Genomic DNA, 22,982 nt, shown 5'->3' with positions numbered 1-22,982 from the left:
TCTCGCTTGTATCCAACATCATATTCAAAATTCAAACACTAAAATGAACAGGCATCGTAATTTTTTTTTTTTCTCCAATGACCAACACTTACAACCTCCTGTCATTACAAAATAAAAATTACTTATGATATAGTCAATAAACTAGTGATAAATACGTGAACTATTCGAGAGTTTGTGTTTTGAACATGATTTGAGTAAGTCCTTACACATAAAAATAATACCTGAAACGTTAAACATACAGATAAATTACTTAGGCTCACTTTTAACGGTTGTGGATAAATTTATCCTGCAAATAAATTACGAATATACATAAACAGAGATATAAGTAAGCCATTAGGACCTTTTTCTCCTCAATAAACTATAACGTTTAGATATACACTTGCGAAAAGAAATATTTTTTAAATATATTGGAATTTGATGGTAAAAAATATTAATATATCTTAAACTTTTATCTGTTGGATACCGTCATAGGTTAAATAGTATTATCCACGACCGGTGTAACAGGTCTTTGATTTAACACAACTAATACGTGTAACTGAGCCTATGTGCCAAAATTAAATAATAGTAAAATACCTAGCATTCACATTTATTAAAAATGTCTTGGGATGTACCTTATCACTGTTTTTTGTTTTAATATTTTTTTTTTTTTAAGAATAATATTCAGAACGCTTAAAAAATTAGTTTCGAAATTTGTCTATTTATAATAAATATTGTTTTAGTGAATGTTTATTTGTACCTTCCTATCTGTTTCACCGAACCACTAATTCATTATGCATTGCTCTCTGCGAGGAACTCTTTACAATGTGATGATAAAATAACAGAAAACTTATACAAAAGTAATAACTGACAAACGAACCAAATAGATATGTCAAATACATTTTTGATTATTAAATTTAAAAATACATTAATACTCATAATAGCTAGTTATTTTTACAAAATGAAGAAGATTCATCACTCATGTTTGCCTCAACTTAATCATGGCTATATTAACTTCTACAATAAACAATAATAAATGTCAATTTCAATTCAATATATACATAGCGAGTACATATTATTTAAGTCGTACATACTTCACCCGTTGTATACTTTACAGTTTTGTGAATTTTACATAAGTTTATAGTGACGTCATTACAGAAAATACGTTTAAGCTTAACTTAAAAAAACAAGTGGGGTTACAGTTAACGTGTCGTGTTAGACATTTAGCGGGTCGTAGGTAAAACGCATCGTTTTTTGACCAAACTGGTTCTAAGTATGGTGTAAGGCAGTATCACTTGTGCCATTCCACACGTCAAAATGTCCTAATTAATATAAGGTCACTCATCTCACTACTTAACAATAGAGGTATGCAATCTCAAACAAAACATTTAACAAACTTCATATTATTATGTACTAGGTTAAATTAATAAATATTTGTTTGTAGTCCAACTGAGATTTCTGAATACAGTCCTGAAAACAAATAAAATAAAAAGCTTTAGTATATTACAAAACAAAAATTAGTATGTTTAATAAAATTAGCTTTATCCTTTAAAAAAAAATATTATGAAAACAAAAAAAATGTCAGTCAATGAAGTCAGTAATGACGCCGTAGTCGTAGGTGAGCTCGTCGCCGGTGACAGTATGGAGGGGTCAGTAACATTAGTGGTAGTGGTAGCTGTAGTCACCCAGGTCAGAGCGCCAGCCAGGGGTGGTGGCGCAGCGACTCGCGCGAGCGGTCTCCGTAGTCGTAGGTGAGCTCGTCGCCGGTGACAGGGTGGAGGGGTCAGTAACATTAGTGCTAGTGGTAGTGGTAGCTGTAGTCACCCAGGTCAGAGCGCCAGCCAGGGGTGGTGGCGCAGCGACTCGCGCGAGCGGTCTCCGTAGTCGTAGGTGAGCTCGTCGCCGGTGACAGGGTGGAGGGGTCAGTAACATTAGTGCTAGTGGTAGTGGTAGCTGTAGTCACCCAGGTCAGAGCGCCAGCCAGGGGTGGTGGCGCAGCGACTCGCGCGAGCGGTCTCCGTAGTCGTAGGTGAGCTCGTCGCCGGTGACAGGGTGGAGGGGTCAGTAACATTAGTGCTAGTGGTAGTGGTAGCTGTAGTCACCCAGGTCAGAGCGCCAGCCAGGGGTGGTGGCGCAGCGACTCGCGCGAGCGGTCTCCGTAGTCGTAGGTGAGCTCGTCGCCGGTGACAGGGTGGAGGGGTCAGTAACATTAGTGCTAGTGGTAGTGGTAGCTGTAGTCACCCAGGTCAGAGCGCCAGCCAGGGGTGGTGGCGCAGCGACTCGCGCGAGCGGTCTCCGTAGTCGTAGGTGAGCTCGTCGCCGGTGACAGGGTGGAGGGGTCAGTAACATTAGTGCTAGTGGTAGTGGTAGCTGTAGTCACCCAGGTCAGAGCGCCAGCCAGGGGTGGTGGCGCAGCGACTCGCGCGAGCGGTCTCCGTAGTCGTAGGTGAGCTCGTCGCCGGTGACAGGGTGGAGGGGTCAGTAACATTAGTGCTAGTGGTAGTGGTAGCTGTAGTCACCCAGGTCAGAGCGCCAGCCAGGGGTGGTGGCGCAGCGACTCGCGCGAGCGGTCTCCGTAGTCGTAGGTGAGCTCGTCGCCGGTGACAGGGTGGAGGGGTCAGTAACATTAGTGCTAGTGGTAGTGGTAGCTGTAGTCACCCAGGTCAGAGCGCCAGCCAGGGGTGGTGGCGCAGCGACTCGCGCGAGCGGTCTCCGTAGTCGTAGGTGAGCTCGTCGCCGGTGACAGGGTGGAGGGGTCAGTAACATTAGTGCTAGTGGTAGTGGTAGCTGTAGTCACCCAGGTCAGAGCGCCAGCCAGGGGTGGTGGCGCAGCGACTCGCGCGAGCGGTCTCCGTAGTCGTAGGTGAGCTCGTCGCCGGTGACAGGGTGGAGGGGTCAGTAACATTAGTGCTAGTGGTAGTGGTAGCTGTAGTCACCCAGGTCAGAGCGCCAGCCAGGGGTGGTGGCGCAGCGACTCGCGCGAGCGGTCTCCGTAGTCGTAGGTGAGCTCGTCGCCGGTGACAGGGTGGAGGGGTCAGTAACATTAGTGCTAGTGGTAGTGGTAGCTGTAGTCACCCAGGTCAGAGCGCCAGCCAGGGGTGGTGGCGCAGCGACTCGCGCGAGCGGTCTCCGTAGTCGTAGGTGAGCTCGTCGCCGGTGACAGGGTGGAGGGGTCAGTAACATTAGTGCTAGTGGTAGTGGTAGCTGTAGTCACCCAGGTCAGAGCGCCAGCCAGGGGTGGTGGCGCAGCGACTCGCGCGAGCGGTCTCCGTAGTCGTAGGTGAGCTCGTCGCCGGTGACAGGGTGGAGGGGTCAGTAACATTAGTGCTAGTGGTAGTGGTAGCTGTAGTCACCCAGGTCAGAGCGCCAGCCAGGGGTGGTGGCGCAGCGACTCGCGCGAGCGGTCTCCGTAGTCGTAGGTGAGCTCGTCGCCGGGCGCGATGTCGTGCGCCGCCAGCAGCACGAGGCGCGGTCCGTCCAGCCACAGCGCCTTGGTCAGCAAGTTGCCGTTGCGCGAGTGGTTCACCAGCCGGCCCAGTCGACCTGACTCTGCCGTCGCGTCGATGCTGTGAAAATTAAATATAGCATGAGTTATTAAGGGGTAAAACCAGTCGGGCTGCTCCATATTTTGAGCAGGATATTTCCTAAGCCCATGTTGCCCATGTCTGGCGCTCGTAAGACATGGGCAACAACAGTAAAACAAGACCAAAAAACTCGTCAAAGGGCTATGGAACGAAGCATAATGGACTGTACTAAAAGAGGTCGCAAAAAGGCGGAGGATATAAGAAAAATAACAAAAGTGGAAGATGTCATATCAAAAACAAAAACTCTGAAGTGGACGTGGGTAGGCCACATGCTCAGAGATACTGGAAGTAAATGGACGAGCGATGTGGCCCTGTGCGTGGAAGGCATCATTTATTCTAAATTTATGAAAGCGTTAGAAGTTATTTTTATTCGTTACTTTTTGTCAAGATTTAACCATTGATTGTGAAAAAACAATGTACTGCATTAGAATTGCCCAGTATTAAAAAAAAAAATGGTTAGTTTGTGTAGTTTCTAAAAAAGTACAACAATGAGTGCTTGACAAGCAAAACTACTTTGTAGGAGCGAACAACACCTCGGGATAACTTCGTCGTTTATAAACCGATTTTTAAAAAAAAAATTTTTATTGGAAAGATATCCCAACTGTGGTACCATGATAAGGAAACCAGTATCTGATGATGGAATACAGAGAAAATCAAGGAAAGTCGAAAGTCGTAGTGACGACTACCGCGTTTGTAAATTTTTTTTCGTCTACTTTAGTCGGTTTTTTTTTCGTTTGCAAGGAAACACAATTATTGTAATATTGTGGATCTACGTGAATTGAATGAAATGTCGTTAACTCTATCAGCAATAAAGGTTTAATAATAATAATATTATATCATATAACTAAGTTTAGTAATATAAATTGCTTTAATTATGTGTAATAAACTTGCGTTACTGATTGCGCACTATTACCGACATATTTTTGATATATTACTTTTACTAAAGGTTGCCTGGAAGAGACCGCTAGAAGCGATAAGGCCGCCTTTGTATACATGATTTGTTTCTGTATCTAGTCGGTCTAAAATGTATCTTCTTTTTTGTGTGTCCAATAAAGTTTAATAAATAAAATAAATAAAAATAACTTCCTATGCTCTACCACAATAAAGTGCTTGGCGAGAAAACAAATTGTTTGTGGATTATTAGGGTCTTCTGGATCGATATTCTATTTTCCACTACTATTCACTACAAGGTGATTTAACTCACCAATACTGTTGATCCTGTAGCCTGAAGTAGTACATGTAGCAGCCGGCACTTGGGTCCAGTGCGTACTTGCGTTCCCTCTCCCTCGCCTCCGCGACCCCCACCAACTCGCCCGAGTACTCCACCACAAACTGACCTCTACCGAAAGGACGAGTCGCTATCACGCCGCGCCCTTTACCGTCGAAGTATGCCACCTGAAGTAAGGTGAATAATGTAAATGCGAATTTGGGTATAGACTGTAGGGTGTAAACAGCTGCAGATTCACAATAGGACATAGGCTACATCTATAATATAAAAATGAGTCGCTCAATGTGTTGCTAAGCGCAAAACTCGAGAACGGTTGGACCGATTTCGCTAATTCTTTTTTAAAAATATTCCTTGAAGTACGAGGATAGTTCTTACAGAGAGAAAAATTCAAAAAAAAAAAAAATTTTAAATTTCCTGAAAAAGTCTAAAAACAACACTTTTCTATACTAACATACAAAAGATTTGTGATAATACTTAAAAGTCAATTTGAACTTTAATACCATACGATAAAGTTTGTGTTAGGCGATACGAAGTTCGCCGGGTCAGCTAGTTTTAGATGAAAATCTAACAAGAACTTGGCCAACTAGTTATGTATATATGTAAAATTGTAACTGGCCAAGGTCTGTATGTAAAAAATGAAAAACGTATTATTAATGTGTTAGTAATGTTTTAATAAACAGTAATAATGATGAGTCAGCACACTGGTTACAACCGGCTGTTCCCGGGTGAACTTTGTCCTACTATCTTTTTTTCTTGTGTGGTTACAGCAGTAAGAATATAACCACCCCCTCTCTTCTCGTGGGTGTCGTAAGAGGCGACTACTACCACCTTGGAACTTAAAAAGCCGACCGATGGCGGAATAACCACCAACTGCTGGCTTTGAAATACACAGACTGAAGATGGGCAGCAACAAAACACATGAGTTCACGCCATTTTTGGCGCGAACTTGTGGAGTCCTTTGTCCTGCAGTGGACTGTATTAGGCTGAAATGATGATGAGTGATGATGATGATCTTTTTTCCATGAGTATATCGATTTATTTTAAATTTTTTTTAGATATAACTTATACTAACAATAACGACACAAAAATAATTATCCTGTTGGTGCAGTCATTTGGAAGTTATCACTACTTATTTTAGATTTAAAAATTATGGAAATAGCGGAAATGTCTTAACGCGTGTAGTTTACACTAGCTATATTCTACAATTATCATCACGTAAATCACGCGTAGTGTGGTGGGGGCTACCGCGGGTAAGCCGATGGTCGCTATATAGCAAATGAAGCTTCTAGCAGACTCAAGAGTTGAAAATGATTCTACAATAATCACCACAATACTAAAAGACCTCGGCTAATAGAGCTGACGAGCTATGCGATCAGCTGCCAGCACCGAAGATCAACATTAAAAACTTGCTGGCTCTAAAGTTAAAAAACTGCAAATAAATACTTTACCTGAAGACCATCTTCCCTTTGTTCTCGTATAGCCTTCTCGAGATCTCTCATTTTTTCAGCCATTACACATTTTGATGTTTTCCTTACACTCCGCCTCACAGGAAAATACTCTGTCAGCTTATGATTTGTATTGTCATTCAATTTATCTGTTTTGGTATTTTTCCCTAACGGGGGTGAGGGTGGTGGAGCTTCAGATTTGGGACTTTTAATTTCTTCTTTGAAATATTCAGTAAGTTTATGACTGTCAGCAGATCGTGCAGCAGCCTTACCCCCCCTCGGCCTTGTTGTATTACCATTTGTCATGTTTGTAGCTATTCCATTGGAAGCCTTCAATGGTTTAGACTTCAACTCTGTCTTTTTTATTGGAGGTTCAGAGCTTAATTCTTCATTTTCAGTCTTTATTGTAGCCGTATTGATAATTCTACATAAAAAAAAAATAACATGAATTTTATTGTCGAATTGAGTATTTGTATAATAACTCTTGTTAAGTAAATTACCTGCGCTTTCTGTAATTGCGTGTTGGTTTCACTTGTTTCTCTTCACACAATTCGATCCTGTGAGGAGTTTTTACACCCTCTTCGGTGGACATCAAGGTGTTTACTAAAAATTAATTAAACACAAATACAGATAACTCAAAATATCTCGACAGATCTCAATTAAATTTAAATCGGACCACGTGACAAGCATCAGCTTTCGAATAAAAAAGGATCAATCAAAATCAGGACATTCAGTAAAAAGTTATAAGGTACACAAGTAAAGAATAAATTTATTACAGAACCTTTGTTTTGAATTCAATTAAAATTAAATGCCTTATTTTAAATATTTCTTTTTAATATTTTTACACAATACCCCATAATATAGTTAAATTATAGTTCTGTATTTCCGATTATCACATATATATCTATGAAAAGAGATAAGAATATTTTCATTGCTGTCCAATAGCAGTTAAGATAAATTAACGTAATTATACATACAATTTGGTGGTGCCTAAGATTTAAAACTACTATGAATGAAAAGCTTTCTGATTAAAAAATTTAAAGCCAACTTCTTCAACATTTTGAAAATAAATATAATACAAACCTATAAAATTCATTAAAGTCACAATTAAATTAATTATTGTATCTAAGACACTTTTAAAAAGCATGTTATTTAATATATGATATTAGGTAACAAAAATAATTTCTATAAAATATAATTCTTTAATTAATAATTTACAATTGAAGGTATATTAAAATTGAATTTGCATGTTTTGAATCACATGGTGTTTTTTATGCTTGGATGAGTAAATAAAGCGTTCGTTAAAATAAATTGTTGCACGACGGTAACAAAGAATTACATTTTATCGTATCATGGCAGTATACGATGTTTGTGTAAATATATTATACTAACCTCGAACCATTTCCACTTGAACTTGATTATTACCGTTTTATTATCTAAGAAAACCATCGAAAGTACACTTAACGCCATACAAACAAAACTAGACAGATCATACAAATACGAATTACAAATGTTTTGTAATAGACCTTGTCACATCAATAGAATATATTTTGATAAATTGTAATCACATTATTGGGTCGTGAAATGTCCCAACTATTATATATTTTATAAGATACGGGTTTCTTTGGCGTATCTTAAGAATTATTTTTTTGTTAAAATTAGTTAATATCGGTAAAACATTGCTTTCTATTGTCAAAATTGAAACTTCTTTTAGTAAAATGGACGCTTAAATGCACAGATAAGCCTATAAGTTATTGTCTGGTTAAAAATATACACTTTGTCAGTTTGTCTATAAATAACGGTTTTATATAAGCTATTTTTAATTTAGTATAATATATTTTTGAAATAGTAAAATAAATTATGTATTGATAATAATATATTATGAACATCTACAGCTGTTTCAAAAAAATATCTTAAAAATTGTTAATTAAAATTGACAATAATTCATCGATGTAAAGAAATACTGAAATACATGTAGGTATTCAAAATTCGAAGAATATTAATAATTGTGTTTGCAGGCAAACGAAAAAAAACCGACTTCAATTACATCGACAAATAATACAACGTAGATCGACGAAAAAATAGTCAAGTAACTACGCGTTATCAAAGATTACTCAAAAAGTAGTTATCAGATCTCGATAAAATTTAAATGTGACCACATGATAAACATCAGTTTTCTATTAAATTAAAAATTATTAAAATCGGTACACCCAGTAAAAAGTTATGCGGATTTTCGAGAGTTTTCCTCGATTTCTCTGGGATCCCATCATCAGATCCTGGTTTCCTTGGTACAAAACTAGGGATATCTCCTTTCCAACAAAAAAAGAATTATCAAAATCGGTACATCTAGTAAAAAGTTATGTGGTATAATACAAAATAGGTCGACGAAAAAAGCGTCAAGTAAAAACGCATTATTAGATATAACTCGAAAAGTAGTGGTTAGATCTCAAATAAATTTAAATGGGACCAATTGACACACACCACCTTTCGATTAAAAAAAAATATTGTCGAAATCGGTCCACCCCATGGAGCATAGATGCTCCATGGTCCACCCGGTCAAAAGTTCTGATGTAACATACATAAAAAAAATAGTCGAATTGAGAACCTCCTCCTTTTTTGGAAGTCGGTTAATAAATATATTTAATCGGTAATCCACATAGAGCAATAATCCAGATTTATAAATTATCTTGTACTTACCGATTTATTCTCTCCATGATTGTGTCTTTGGAATTTGAATGTCATATCGGGACAATTTTTAAAACAACATTGAATGTCTTATAAAGTTATAATTTTATTTTTAATTTTAAACTAATAAAGCTATAATTTGAAATAAGACATTTTTAAATATAATGATAATATGATAACTAAATATAGTTTGAACTTGTGCATCTAATTTATACATGCAAAATTAGTTTTTATATAGAATTCAAATACTTGACCAGGTAGTACCTAAGTAAATAAATATGTTTTTGTAATTTTTTTTTTAAAGTTAACATTAAAGCTAAAATGTCTATAACATAAATTAACCATCTCGTACCGAAGGTTATCGTTGTAAATTTTAAAGCTTACATTGTCGCGCCATAACTTTTTACGAAATTTATTTGTTTAAATATGATTTTATAGCTTACAATTTATAATTAAAAGTTATTAAAATGAATAAAAGAAAAGCAGCATATATTTGGGAACAGAATTTAATCGAAAGTTGTGATCGTTTACCTGCTGTACCTGGTCGGGTTAGTAATTTATATAATATGGTATATTTTTAAAATAAACATATTATTGTAATATAAATTAAATGGAATTTTATTACAGGCTTCAATTGTACACAGTCTTATAGTGGCATACGGTCTCTTGAATGACACTAAAGTTATTAGATCTAAGACAGCTAGTTACTCTGAATTGAAACTGTTTCATTCAGATTTGTATCTGGATCATTTAAAAACATTTACCGATGTCGAAGATGACTATGTATCTACAGCAGAAGATGAAGAATTTGGTTTGGGTAATTTCATTACTTGACTAAAATATTATTTTCTTTTTTTTCACTCGCATTAATACCCCATCCAAGAAGTAACCATAAGAAAAATGTAATGAAACAAGCTTTTCTTATGATTCAAGGTTTATTATGTTTTTTAGATGTCCGAAATTTCGGATACTTAACAGGAACCATGGTCATGGGAGAAGTTGAGATTATGAGTGAAATTTGCGTAGACATTAGAAAACAATATAATAAAACGATATTTTGGCAAACAGTAAACTCACACTATCTCAAGCTATCGCAAAAAATAATAAATGTGATAAATATTAAATATCAAAATTGCTGATAATATAAAGATTGTCTGTTAAAAAATTAATTGAAACAAAAAATTATAACAATCATTGCAGGGTATGACTGTCCTCCCATGTCCGATATGTACAACATGGTATCTACTATAGCTGGGGGCTCAGTAACTGCAGCGAAAAGTCTTTTAATGAATATAGCAGATGTAGCTATAAACTGGTGTGGGGGATGGCATCACGCCAATAGGTACACCTATAAATCAACTTAAAACTTATAAAATAATGATTGATATAACTAAATTTAAAACAAATAATTATTTTAGATTCGGCGCAGAAGGCTTCTGTTACGTAAATGATATAGTGATCGCTATTGAAATACTAAGAAAAAAATTTTCTAAAATACTTTATATAGATTTGGATGTACATCACGGTAAATCCTTAATTTATTCTTCATTACCTTGAATTCTACCAATATATTATACATATATGTTTCAACCTATGTCATTTTCAGGGAATGGAGTTCAAGATGCATATGATTTAAGTAAATCGGTATTCACTCTGTCATTTCACAAGTACGAGCCTGGTTTTTATCCTGGGAGTGGCAGTATTGATGATATAGGCACGTTAAATGGAAAGGGATATGCTTGTAACTTTCCCTTCCAAGGGTTATACACTGATGATACATTTGTATATGCCTTTGATAGGTAAGTCTCACCTACCTATATACCTATCATAATAATATGATGGTGAGTATGGTAATTTTATGCAATAAATCATTGTTATTGATTCCTTACCAAAAAAATTATAATTTAAATAATTTAATGATGCACAAACAAAAAACTATGTACTTGTATAATTTTAAGCATTTTTGCTTACCTACTTTATCTATTCTTCCTGTATCCCTTCAACATGTAAAGTATGCTCTTTTATTTCAGTGCATTTAACATGGTATATGCATACTTCATACCAGATGCGATAGTGGTTCAATGTGGTGCCGATGCTCTTGCCGGGGATCCCCACGGAGGCTCAGGACTTACTTTAAATGGATATTGTTTGTGTATTCAAAAGATTTTGAACAAACAGATACCTACATTGCTATTAGGAGGAGGTTAAGCCTTAACATTATTTATGAAAGTTTATTTTAACCAAATTTAAAAAAGGGAGAAATTCTTAATTGAACTCTATTTTTGTGTGTGTTACCTCATAAACTCTTGTTATGATTTTGATGATTGTGATAAGTATTTGAAAGCTGGTGCTTGTCATGTGGAGTTTTTGAGTTATCTAGGGATAAATAATAATGCACCCTTAACTGATTTTGATTATGTTGATGACATAGACAGACTTAGTTCCGTCAAAAGTAATATTTTTGTTTGTATTAAAACCTCCCGTGGTCTTAAGAAACATACAAAAAAATTAGCCAAATTGGCCTTTATTACTTGTTGATGTAAATTGAAGTGTTTTTTTTTTTTTGAGAAAGAAGACAATTATATTTAGCTTTTCTTTCTTTTGGGGATGCTTTCCTTTGGGAATGTTAAATAATTTAAAATTTTTAGGAGGATATAATCACACAAATGCATCTAAACTGTGGACATTGATCACTGCAACAGTGCTTGGAGTCACAATAGACGATAATATTCCTGAACACAGTTTTTGGCCACAATATAAAAGTGATTACAGTTTAAAAGTACAACCATTGTTGACTAAAGATGTAAACACAAAGCAATATCTAGACAAATGTATCAATTCTATAAAAGGTATTTATTGATTGCTTTATTTCTATAATATACAGAACAAGAACATATAATTTAATAGTAAATTTACTTATATTTTACGTATTCAAGTTCATTTGTGAATCACTGTAGCACACAGTTGTCATCAAAAGCTGTTCCGTAATCAGGTTTAATTTGTTATGCTAATATTAGCTTTTTTTTATTGTTATACTAGCTGACCCCGAAAACGTTGTTTTGCCACAATTATATGTTATAAACCCCCTTAATCCCCCTCTTCTAACTTAAGGGTATGAAAAATTGATGTTGGCCAATTCTCAGACCTACCCGAGATGTACACAAAATTTCATAAAAATCGGTCCAGCTATCTTAGAGGAGTATTCTAACATTGTGACACGAGAAATTTATATATGAGATTAATTTTCTATTTAACATAGTATGTATGAGAATAAAAGAATACTTGAGATGGAGTTCTTTTTCCAATATATGTTATAACTCAAATATAAAAACAACAGTAGTTTAAACAGTTCAAGAAAATAAGTCTTGCTTATTTTCCAGAAAATTTAAGATCATACTTCAAACAAGATGAAAAAGACGAAAATCAGGAGCCACATTCGAAAAGAAGAAAGATTGAAATAGAAGAAAAACCACCAGAAATAAAAATACATTCCATGTTCAAAAAGAAATTAGTTTTAAACAATGTTGATAATAAATGTCACTCAGAAAAAGATAAGACTGATACAAAACTTCAAAATTCACTGGATGTTTATGATTTTGTAGATTAAAACTTAGTACCAATATTCAAAATAAACTATTAGTTTTGTTAACAAAAGAGAAATCGGAAAATTCTTGAGAAAAAATAAAATCTTTTTGTTTTTTAATAGAAGAGTGAGCATTACGCAACACAAATACATTAGCCTATTGTAGTCCACCGCTGGACGTAAACCTCCCCAAGGTCGCGCAAAACGTCCCGGCCCCCCCGCAAGCAGCCTATCCAGCCTCCAGCGGTAATCAAAATGGTGGGGAATGGTAGGGCTGCCGGGAACTAAGAGTTGAAATTTTTGGTGGCTACTCATGAGTTTTGGCCCATAGTCATCATGTTGGGCAGGCGGGTTGGCAACTGCAATGCTGATACGAACAACAGTTAATAAAATTTAACCATTTTGAAGACTGAATATAAATTATAAAAGTAATAAATGAACAATAAATATATTTAACTTTCATTTAAATATTCAGAAAGTTGATAATAATACATTGATTACTTAGGCAAATTAATAATCTGAAAAAAAATATAAATAGCCTATATGGGTGTTTTAATAACAATATAAAAGTTAATATTAAATAAGTTAGAAATCACTTCTTTAATTCAACAAGTGCACAAAAAATACTACTTAACCATACCAAAAGTAATTTGGAGACCATTTGAAAGACATAACAATATATTAATAAAATTGTAAATGCATTCATAATTTTTTTAATTTATTTAATTCTTGTTATACAGGATTCATTTATTAAGGTGATGAAAGATAAATAAAGATGTTACGACAGAATTATATTTTCAATTTAGTTGTGTTTTCATTTATTTACAGATATTTGATTTCAAATAATCTTTTAAATATTTAAATAATTATGTTTTTATTTTACAAGTTCATTATGTGATATTAAACATTATATTTTTTGAATTTAAAGTACCCAAAGAAATCAAAAGTGTATTAAAATGTTTAATTAAATACTTAGTTTCTGTTTTTAAATTGGCAGAGCTAATATTGTTAAATAAATATTATAAATCAAATGAAAAATTTCAACTAAATTATTTTTAATTTTAATTGTAACTTAAAAACAATAATTCTAAAAAGCTGTTTTTTAAGAAATAGCAATTTGCTAAAATATTTTGATCATATAATTATTGGTGCTCAAATTTTGCAAGCATTGTGTGGATCTTATGAAGTTTATTTGTATCCTGTAGCATATATGGTATTTACAGCAAAATTCCATCTTCAGTTCTAATATAACTCAGAAGACTTGTTAAAGTGCTAGTAAAAAAAAAATGTAGATAATATGTTCTTGTAGGGAGCATATTTTCTGTCTCATCACTAATTGGAATTTATAAATATTTTATAAATTTAAATCCTACATATACAAAAAAAATAATTTGATAATGTAAAATCAATAAATGACACAAATGTGACGTATAAACACTTTGACAAGTCCAGTTATGTTAGTTCTGATGCTGTAAATTCATTTAAACAAATTTTTAATCAGTAGGTCGCTTTTCACTGTGCTTTTTAGTAAATTCCTCAGCATTCTTTGTAAATTTTTTCCTATCCTTTAGGAATTCCTCGGCGAGCTCTGCACGCAAAGGATGTTCCGGTTCAGGGTCATTTACGAGAGCAACGAGAGCTTGAATCACTGAAAAGGAAAAACGTTAAATAACATGTATCAGTTTCATCATAATGATACATAATTGTAGAATTCTAATCTTACCTTGATCAGTCTTTGTGGCAGGTTTCCAGTTCTCAGCACTGATAATAGGAAGGCAAACTTGACCTTTTTCATCAATATTTGGATGATAGATTTTTGTCTTAAAGCTTATTTTTGGAGGTTTGAACGGATATTCTGCAGGAAAGTTAATCTCGATACGAAAAGCACCTTTATTGTAGGGGGGATTGTCCTAAACATAATATTATTTATTATTATCTTTTATCTACATAAAAATCGATTAAAGATTTGTGAAAAACTTACAGGAACGATTAATCCTTGCCATGTTAAGATATTTGACTCATCAACTTGTATGTCTCTAAATGATTTTAGTCCTGATTGCCTTATATCATTTAGTTCCTAAAAGTGGAGAATATCGTCGAATTATTTAATAATGTCGTACCATGTAAAGAATACAGAAAATGTAGCTAGCTCTTGTAAAAATGTATTTATTGTAAAAGTAGATTACGTTTGAACATTTTTGATTACTTATCAAGACAGGTTATTTATCATATATTTCGAAATAGGCATACCTTTTGTAATCTTCGAGTTGCAGCCATTGTACTTATTGTAAGCAGTGACTGAAATAATTTATGTTAAGTTTTAATTTGTTAAATTATCGCAGTTTAAGTAGATGTCCGCATAAACAACATAATTCGTAACACCGAAAATATGACTCATTAAAATGTCAGTGTCCAATGATTTGTTAAACCAGTCCCGCTGCAAATTCGATGGGCGCCATCATTGAATTCGTTTCGTTATAAGCAAATATTATAAAATACGATATTTATTTATAAATTGCAATATTATTATTATTGGTATATATATATCCTATTTTTAGCCATATCATAGATATGTTTATGTTCGTCCAAATAAAAACATATTTCTAACTAGAAAAAATATTGTTAGATATAATGTAGACGCCGCGTTGGCGCAATGGCCATGGATTGTACCTGTTGCGCTGGCGGTTGCGGGTTCGGTCCCTGCTCATGACAAAAATTTGTATATACACCATACGGGTGTTTGCCGTTGTGCAGTCCTTGTGGGTCTACCCACCGTGCCTCGGAGAGCACGTTAGGCCGCCGGTCCCGGTTGTCATCCTGTACACCTGATAGCGATCGTTACTCATAGTAGGAAATATATCCGCCAAGCCGCATTGGAGCAGCGTGGTGGATTAAGCTCTGATCCTTCTCCTACAAGGGGGAAAGAGGCCTATGCCCAGGAGTGGGATATTACAGGCAAAATACAAAAATGTATATCGCTTCGATATACATTTTTGTGCTTAGAATGAGATACCATGTTAATAATTTTTTAACCTGCGACTTCAGTTTTGTAAAATATATTTTTTACTAATCCACTAAAAATTAAATTTTTATTGGATTTTGATAATTTATCGCTGTGACGCTGTCACACTCTGACGGAACCCCGACCAAACATTACATGACAGCTTGGTTTTTTTTTTGATAATATAAATATATGTAACTAAATTTATCTCTATTTTACAGTAAATATTATTCGAAGTACATGGTTTTGGTATTGGTGGCTCATGACACATTTTTATATACCGCATTACCACATATCTCATTCTACCCATTTTTTATTAACGTATTAAATGGGCGCCTCCTAATATGTTATGGATTGTAAAATAAAAAACACATTGAGATACATACTTTTATAATATACATATTATTATCAAAAATGATTATTTTAAACATATTTTTCCATTCTGGACTATATGTCGAGAACTTGAAAAATTGTACAAACATTTATTTCAGTACTTAGCGCTCTTCCGTACTGCAAAAGATGTGTCATACAACAACAAATATTTCTTATAAATCATAATTTCTTAAAAATTATTTACTTCACCAATTTGTACTGATTATAACAACAAATAGTTTAAACAGCGGAAAATTTTAGAATTGAAGAAGAAATGTTTTATACATATGAAATTTTAACGAAATATTTTTGTGTATTTTTGCAACCAAAGCAATCCGGAAGAGCGCTATTATCCTTTAAAGAAAAAATTTGCAATAATATTTATATGTTGGATTTTCTTACTGTCATACAACGACGAATATTCAAAATAAAAGTAAGACGATTCGCAATCACCACGAAAATAATTTGCAGTAGGATTGAATACAGCTGTAGATAAATTTTTTGTTTTGAATGTCATAACTGACAATTCCTCGACCATTTTAGTATTTACATCAGGTTTTATGACGGAGTCGTTAAGAGAACTAGTTTGATTTTCTACAACATTGGTTTCTATTTCAATAGAATGGTTAGTTTTTATTTCCGGGTGACAGCATCCAAATTCATTTGATCGTCTTTTCTGGGGAAAAATAATAGGTAGACATTGCAGGCGTTTTCTCTTCCACATATTCCGGTAGTCATTGGTGACGTAAGAAGTTCCATGTAAACTTAGTCTTCGTGTCCACGTTCGTCGTCGCGACGGCGGTTGCGCTGGCGACGCCCCCAACCGTCGCGCGGCCGCTCCCGCTGTCGCCCTTCCCCCCGGGGAGCTCCGCCCCGCTGGAAGAACGACCCCTGCTTCTCGAAGATACGCTCGTTCGAATCCACAAGATTTGCCACCTGTGACAAGTTAATGAGATGGTTATTAATAATTTGTTATATAATTACAATACAAGTTCTGAGTGGCCATATTTATATACTGCCAAGGTATGTGTATCGAGTATATACTTTGTTATAAATTTTTAGGCGGCTTAGGCATTATGATTTTTATTAGGACATTATGATTTTCACGTTGCTTTATACACGAATTTATGATGAAAACAACAGTCTCAATGTTTTAAGATAGATGAAAGAATTTAGATGAAAAAGAAAATTAGATGAAAGAATGGCCAAATGGAAACATAAATTACATATGTATGTGACGTTGCAGGTAAGTTATCAAATTTATTAAGCTAAAGGCACTGAAAACTAGCTTTTGTCTAGAAATAAGAATACCATAATCGAAAAATAATAGCAGCATAACTATGTGAAAGTTATTAAAATTAGCTTATATGGTTTTTTGTGGTTTACCTTATCGGCAAGTTGCAGCGCTAGAGCTTGCATTCTCGTAGGCTCGGAACGATGTAGAATAGCACATTCGCTAGGATCGTCTAATGAAGCTAGCAACTCCTCATTGATAATCATCTTAGACACAAGTGAGTGGACCCGTTGTCTAGGCAACTCAAACATGTCTGCTAGAGAGCGAAGCGATAAGGATGCGTACACATGCGAATATGTAAAAAGATAAGTTCGTAGCGATTCTTCTCGAATGAGACGACCCAGCATAGCTCGTACGTTATCAGCGCCAACCATCAGATCCCAAACCTAAAATTAAAATACAAATTATTTAAATTTTTTCGAGATGTCTAATAATGTAACATAATAGTAGATTTTTTTTTTTTTTATTATTTACCTTCGCATTCATCTTCTCATTAACAATGAAGTTAAGGCAGGCACGCCAATCTCCACGTCGCATTGCTCTAGCGGCGGCTACGGCATGTTCACGCATAGACTCTGGAGGGCCGACGAGAGCTTGACGCTCACTGGCACGTAAATTTTGGTAGAAGGTCTTACTTATCATTCGGCGTCTAGCATCAAATTCGTGGGCCGCCATGTAGGGGATTTCAATCAGCATAGCCGATACCAAATAGACGCATTCAAGAAGCTCGAGGTTAATGTGCATGTGGAAGGGCATTTGGCGTTGTTTCTCTATTTTTTCTTGTTCCTTTGAGCGTTCGTGTTGACGTTGAGGTAAAAGCCCTTGGGCTAGTAGTTCCTTAGGTTTTCCCGTCATCATTAACTCTGCTAGACAGCCGTGAGCCTCCTTAACGTTACCACGTCGGAATGCGCATAAACCCAAATTAGCCATTGTACGATTGTACAAGATCTGCGTGCTTGGATCAGAATGTTGTACATTTTCTTGAAGATGAGACATAAGCAAAAGGTCTCTAGCTTGGAACCAGTTGTCATGCAAAGCGTGGTGGTAAATATGCGACAGAATCGCTCGAGTTCTCAAGCGATCGGTGTCGTCATTGGCATAAATGTATTTGCATAGACGCTCCATCTTCTTAATACTGGTTTCTTCGCCTGGTTGCTGATCTTTTTTCATAGCACGTGTATCGAATTTATAATATAAATGATCGATTTTGCGCAGATATGCGCGACAGATTTCTTGAGGTGTCCCATCACGTTCCACCACTTGGCATACACGTTCAATGAGAGCCGAGACTCTCACTTCATCCTTCAACCTCTCCACATATTCATTTGAGTGAGGATCACATTCTTTTAATAGTTTTGTAAATTCGTCATCCAAACGTTCTAAGGCTATGAGAAGACAACCACGCACTTTATATGGAGGAGTAACAAGTTGCTCGTTGTCTTCAGTGATATTTTCACTGAGAATCATGTCATCGTGAGCAAGTAAGAGAGTAACCATGTGGTCGACATTCTCGACAAGACGAGACCAATACTCTGGCTTCATTGCATCAGAAACTTTTGGATTGTAATCAAATAGTGCTGCAACAGTAGCAGCGCGCAACTTAAGTTGAAGAGCGTCTCCAAGATTGTGCTGCTGCGCAACAGTACGCAGTTCGTGAAGGAGCTCGAGTTGTGCACGACGGTCCGTTCTTTTACGACCACGTGCTGCACTAATCTCACCTAACTTCTTTACAACGAGAGCAGCATCTATATCACTATCCTGTATAAATGAAAATAATTTAATGAATAAGAATGTAATAATTAAATCCATTTCTTAAAGTTGTGAATAACATTTTATTAGTATTACCTTAGCAAACATCTTGGGCTTATCAGATGTTGCAGCTCCTTTTCTTACGGTCTCCCATTCGCCTCCATCGTCTGCTTGATCTTTCTTACTAACTTTACCAGCACGATCGCGTCTTTCACGCCTATTTCTGCGTCTATCCCTTTCTTCATCATCATCTCTCTCAGTTGTACGCTTCAAAAATCTTTCTCTTAAAGTTGTAGTTCCACGAGTTTCATCATCAGAACTTGAACTAGAATCTGAGGAACTAGATCCCCAGTCCATAGAGTCAGAAGAATCATCATCTTGGGGTGGAGGCCTACGAGGCGCTTCCGGCGAGCGCGAGACTTTCGGTTTTTCTTTAACTTTATCTTCATCGTCCGACTCATCCGAAGAAGATGTATCTTAAAATTATACATAAATACAATAACATAATAATTACAATTAACTATGGCATATATTACAACTAAATTAAAATCAAAGTAGACAAAGAAATGCCTAGGCATTGGCTCAGCGGTCACAGTACTAGCTAATCACTGGTGATCCCTTTTATTTCTGATCATGATTAACATTTACAATATTTTATGACTAACTTGTTTCTATTTATAATAAATAAATATCTATATTTAGGTATGGTATTTGGCCCTGTAAGAGGCGACTAAGGGATAGCACAGTTCCACTACTACCTTGGAACTTAAAAAGCCGACCGATAGCGGCATAACCATTCAACTGCTGGCTTTGAAATACACAGGCCGAAGACGGGCTGCAGCGTCTTCGGTGCGACAAAGCCAGCCCTGCGGTCACCAACCCGCCTGCCCAGCGTGGCTATGGGCAAAACACACGAGTTCACGCCATTTTTGGCGTGAACTTGTGGAGGCCTATGTCCAGTAGTGGACTGCAAAAGGCTGATGTGAAATCACCTTTTTTGTTATAAAATCAATTTGGCCTGATTGTAGCTATATTTTATGGGTTGAAATGTTTTAAAGTGAGTTTTAGAAACAAAAACTCATTTTTTAAGTTTCTTTACTTGGAAAATATCATGTTTTTATTAAGTTTTAAGTGATGAAATTGTGTGATTTAGCATTAAGAACAAGACTGTATACTCAGTTAAAATACAAATATACAGACACTCCTCACTTAGTCTCTAATAGGGATTATTTTTATTAGAATTATAATATGCTAAAAACGTTACCTTTACGCTCATTATCATCATCTGGTAAATCAGGATTTTCTCTGAACTTGGATATCTCAGCTTCAAAGTCTTTCGTATACTTCCTCAACTTTTGTCTCAATGAAGTTAACGCCTTGCTGTTACCTTTAGACAAGGCCTTTCTACTATCCCTATCATTCCATGCCCCAGTAACCCAATCATCTAATTCGGTCAAAGCTCTGATAAAGAATCTTGGGGCAATTCCATTTTCTTCTTTTTGAACAACTGGAGCAGCACGAGTATAAGCTCTTTGAAGCTCTTCAAATGATGCTAAAGCTGAAGAGAAATCTTTTATTTTACGATGGTTGCGCAGCGAGTGAATGATGGCTTCTAATTCCTCATACCTCTTTTCTTTCATGGACCTCACGACACGTTTTGTTTCTTCTTCGTCATCGCTGAACTGTATAAAAAAATATGGCTTTGTTTGGAAACACATTTATTTTATACTCTTAACTATAAGACAAAAGAACAAGCATTCAAAGATAAAAATAACCCTAACCTATCTAACTTAAAAAGTACAACGTTTAACGACAGTTTCGTTATACAAAAAAAAATAACCCTAACCTATCCATAAAGAACACTCCTCGATTATACATCTTATCCCATTATTATCTATAAATTAAATGATTAATAATAAATGAGGCATTAATGTTCATTTTTATGCAATACAACACTGTACAACTCTTGCCTCTGACAATGTATTATACATATAGGATAGATTATCAGAATATTATCTTACCGTGTACACGGGAGCCGGCGCTCGTACAATTTGTTCCTCTTCCGATGAAGATTCGGACTCGGAGTCCGTACCAGTAGCGAAAAACCGACTCATTGTTGTAATACACTTCTAACTGAAATTGAGCATTTTTTAATTTAACTTGTACATTTTAACACAAAATTTATCAACATGTAAATACTTTTTATAACAAAAAAATACAGAATTTGAAGAAAATATGTTCACCTTTACAAAAATTCTAGGTTATATTACAAATGTTAATATTATAAAACATTTTTTACCTTTGATTATTGAAATATTCCCATTAATTATTTTATGTACTAGTCACTAGGTGCTCCATAAATAAAGTAAATAATTAATAGGAGCAACTTTTTAAGTTTCTACTGACGACCAACACACAACGCACACGTCAAAAAAGTGCAGGGAAAAGTTACCAGTTTGCCACTTTCCACAGCATGGAGCATAGAGAAATCTTCTCTATGCTCCATGTTCCACAGGCACAGGCATTTTGTACCCACAGATTATATAAAGTTCTTTTTTTATTACTTCCCAAGCTAATACTGCTAATAGGCTATTAACTTAATACAAATTTTTTGTTCTCAATGTTTTGTTTTCTCTTGACTAATAATGTTTTCTAATGTTTACGCGAATTTTACGGTGTTTTATTAAATAATAATGTTTTTTTTACTGTCAGCATAAAAACGTACCCATACGGCTCACCTGATGGTAAGCTATTATCGCAGTATTATAGACGCCTGCAGTACCAGAAGTCTCACAAAGGCGTCATTGACCCAATCCCCAATCTGCCCCGAGGAGCTGGTCACCCAAAAATAACGTGAACTCATGTGTTTTGCCCATAGTCACCACGCTGGGCAGGTGGGTTGGTGACCGCAGTACTGGCTTTGTCGCACCGAAGACGCTGCTGCCCGTCTTCGGCCTGTGTATTTCAAAGCCAGCAGTTGGATGGTTATCCCACCATCGGTCGGCTTCTTAAGTTCCAAGGTGGTTGTGGAACCTTGTTATCCCTTAGTCGCCTCTTACGACACTTACGGGAAGAGACGGGGTGGCTAAATTCTTTAGTGCCGTAGCCACACAGTACTCATTTAGCTATGTTCCTCTGTAAGGTCTAGGTACATGCCCAGTCAGGCTTCTACAGATTTTGAACAGAATATCTTTCTGAGCCCTACCAACATTAAGTTTTTTGCCCTTAAACTACCTTATTAATTTATTTTTATGATGTTTATAAGCAGCCGGTGAAACAAGCACGAAATTAAATTATTCAAGAGTGCTGTAAATCTGAATATACCGATCTCTAACGTTCATCCTTAGAAGATCCTTAGTATGTTATATTTATGGTCTATGGTAAAAAGGAAAAAGTTTATTACGTCCATGGCAAGAAGCTGTTTTGTAACTTTCTTGGCCCATGGAAACGTCCATACTTCCACAAAATGTTATGAATTATTTGTTATCTCTGGCTGTTAATCTCTGGGTGTATTCAACTTAAGGCCCACAACGTCATCGATCACGACCGCTGAAATTGCCGTTCCACTGACGTAAAAAACGACGCGGCCGGGCGTTGTTGGGCGAATTTTGTGGAACGCATATTTGGGCGCTTTCAAGTGTCAGCTGTGTGCTCGTAATATGGCGGCATGGTGAAAACATGTAGCTTTGAGAGTTGTGAGTGAATATTTCACATGCATTGGAGTAAAACTTAATTCCACATGGATTCCCAAGAATTTATCGTTGCCTATTTGCAGAATCGAATGAGAGATAGCATTCACAATTTGACACTGACAGTTGTTATTTAAAATCCCCGCCACGTTTTGACGTAAGCCAACTTTGACCATCTATGTTTTGTGGGCGATGTGGTCGCGAATAGTGACGTCACCACAGCCGAATGGGCGCCGCGGGCATTGCGGACGCTAAGTGGAACGTAGCCAATGTGATCTATCCATAGACAAAGGTCTATCACGGACATCATGTTCTATATTTTTTGACATTACTAAAAATGCCTACTTCCTAGTCGATAAAGTATTTTCAAAATAAG

General features: G+C 36.0%; 4 protein-coding genes across 4 annotated transcripts; 1 reads left to right on the top strand and 3 right to left on the bottom strand.

The window, feature by feature from the left end:
* Window positions 1-1,363: 1,363 nt before the first annotated feature.
* On the bottom strand, window positions 1,364-7,961 carry LOC123663426 (histone-lysine N-methyltransferase PR-Set7). The gene is made up of 6 exons (XM_045598110.1): window positions 7,626-7,961; window positions 6,734-6,836; window positions 6,237-6,657; window positions 4,765-4,955; window positions 3,330-3,542; window positions 1,364-1,446 (listed from the first exon to the last, which is right to left on the bottom strand). Exons 1-5 carry the CDS (start codon window positions 7,633-7,635, stop codon window positions 3,335-3,337), a joined length of 933 nt encoding a protein of 310 aa, XP_045454066.1. The 5' UTR covers window positions 7,636-7,961; the 3' UTR covers window positions 1,364-1,446; window positions 3,330-3,334.
* Window positions 7,962-9,385: 1,424 nt separating this feature from the next.
* LOC123663348 (histone deacetylase 8-like) lies at window positions 9,386-12,591 on the top strand. The gene is made up of 8 exons (XM_045598037.1): window positions 9,386-9,466; window positions 9,546-9,735; window positions 10,119-10,260; window positions 10,337-10,443; window positions 10,525-10,717; window positions 10,949-11,121; window positions 11,567-11,767; window positions 12,299-12,591. The coding sequence occupies exons 1-8, from the start codon at window positions 9,386-9,388 to the stop codon at window positions 12,523-12,525; spliced, it is 1,314 nt and encodes a 437-aa protein (XP_045453993.1). The 3' UTR covers window positions 12,526-12,591.
* A 607-nt stretch (window positions 12,592-13,198) lies between these two features.
* LOC123663221 (ubiquitin-conjugating enzyme E2 L3) lies at window positions 13,199-14,999 on the bottom strand. Its single transcript, XM_045597917.1, has 4 exons — window positions 14,752-14,999; window positions 14,483-14,578; window positions 14,225-14,411; window positions 13,199-14,149 (listed from the first exon to the last, which is right to left on the bottom strand). Exons 1-4 carry the CDS (start codon window positions 14,776-14,778, stop codon window positions 13,995-13,997), a joined length of 465 nt encoding a protein of 154 aa, XP_045453873.1. The 5' UTR covers window positions 14,779-14,999; the 3' UTR covers window positions 13,199-13,994.
* Window positions 15,000-15,875: 876 nt separating this feature from the next.
* LOC123663220 (eukaryotic translation initiation factor 3 subunit C) lies at window positions 15,876-21,364 on the bottom strand. Its single transcript, XM_045597916.1, has 7 exons — window positions 21,217-21,364; window positions 20,939-21,050; window positions 20,182-20,599; window positions 19,014-19,393; window positions 17,643-18,926; window positions 17,261-17,554; window positions 15,876-16,810 (listed from the first exon to the last, which is right to left on the bottom strand). Exons 2-7 carry the CDS (start codon window positions 21,029-21,031, stop codon window positions 16,640-16,642), a joined length of 2,640 nt encoding a protein of 879 aa, XP_045453872.1. The 5' UTR covers window positions 21,032-21,050; window positions 21,217-21,364; the 3' UTR covers window positions 15,876-16,639.
* Between the last annotated feature and the right edge of the window lie 1,618 nt (window positions 21,365-22,982).

Source organism: Melitaea cinxia, chromosome 20 (genome assembly GCF_905220565.1).
Source record: "Melitaea cinxia chromosome 20, ilMelCinx1.1, whole genome shotgun sequence".
NCBI lineage: Eukaryota > Metazoa > Arthropoda > Insecta > Lepidoptera > Nymphalidae > Melitaea > Melitaea cinxia.
This window is presented reverse-complemented; position numbering and strand designations above follow the sequence as displayed.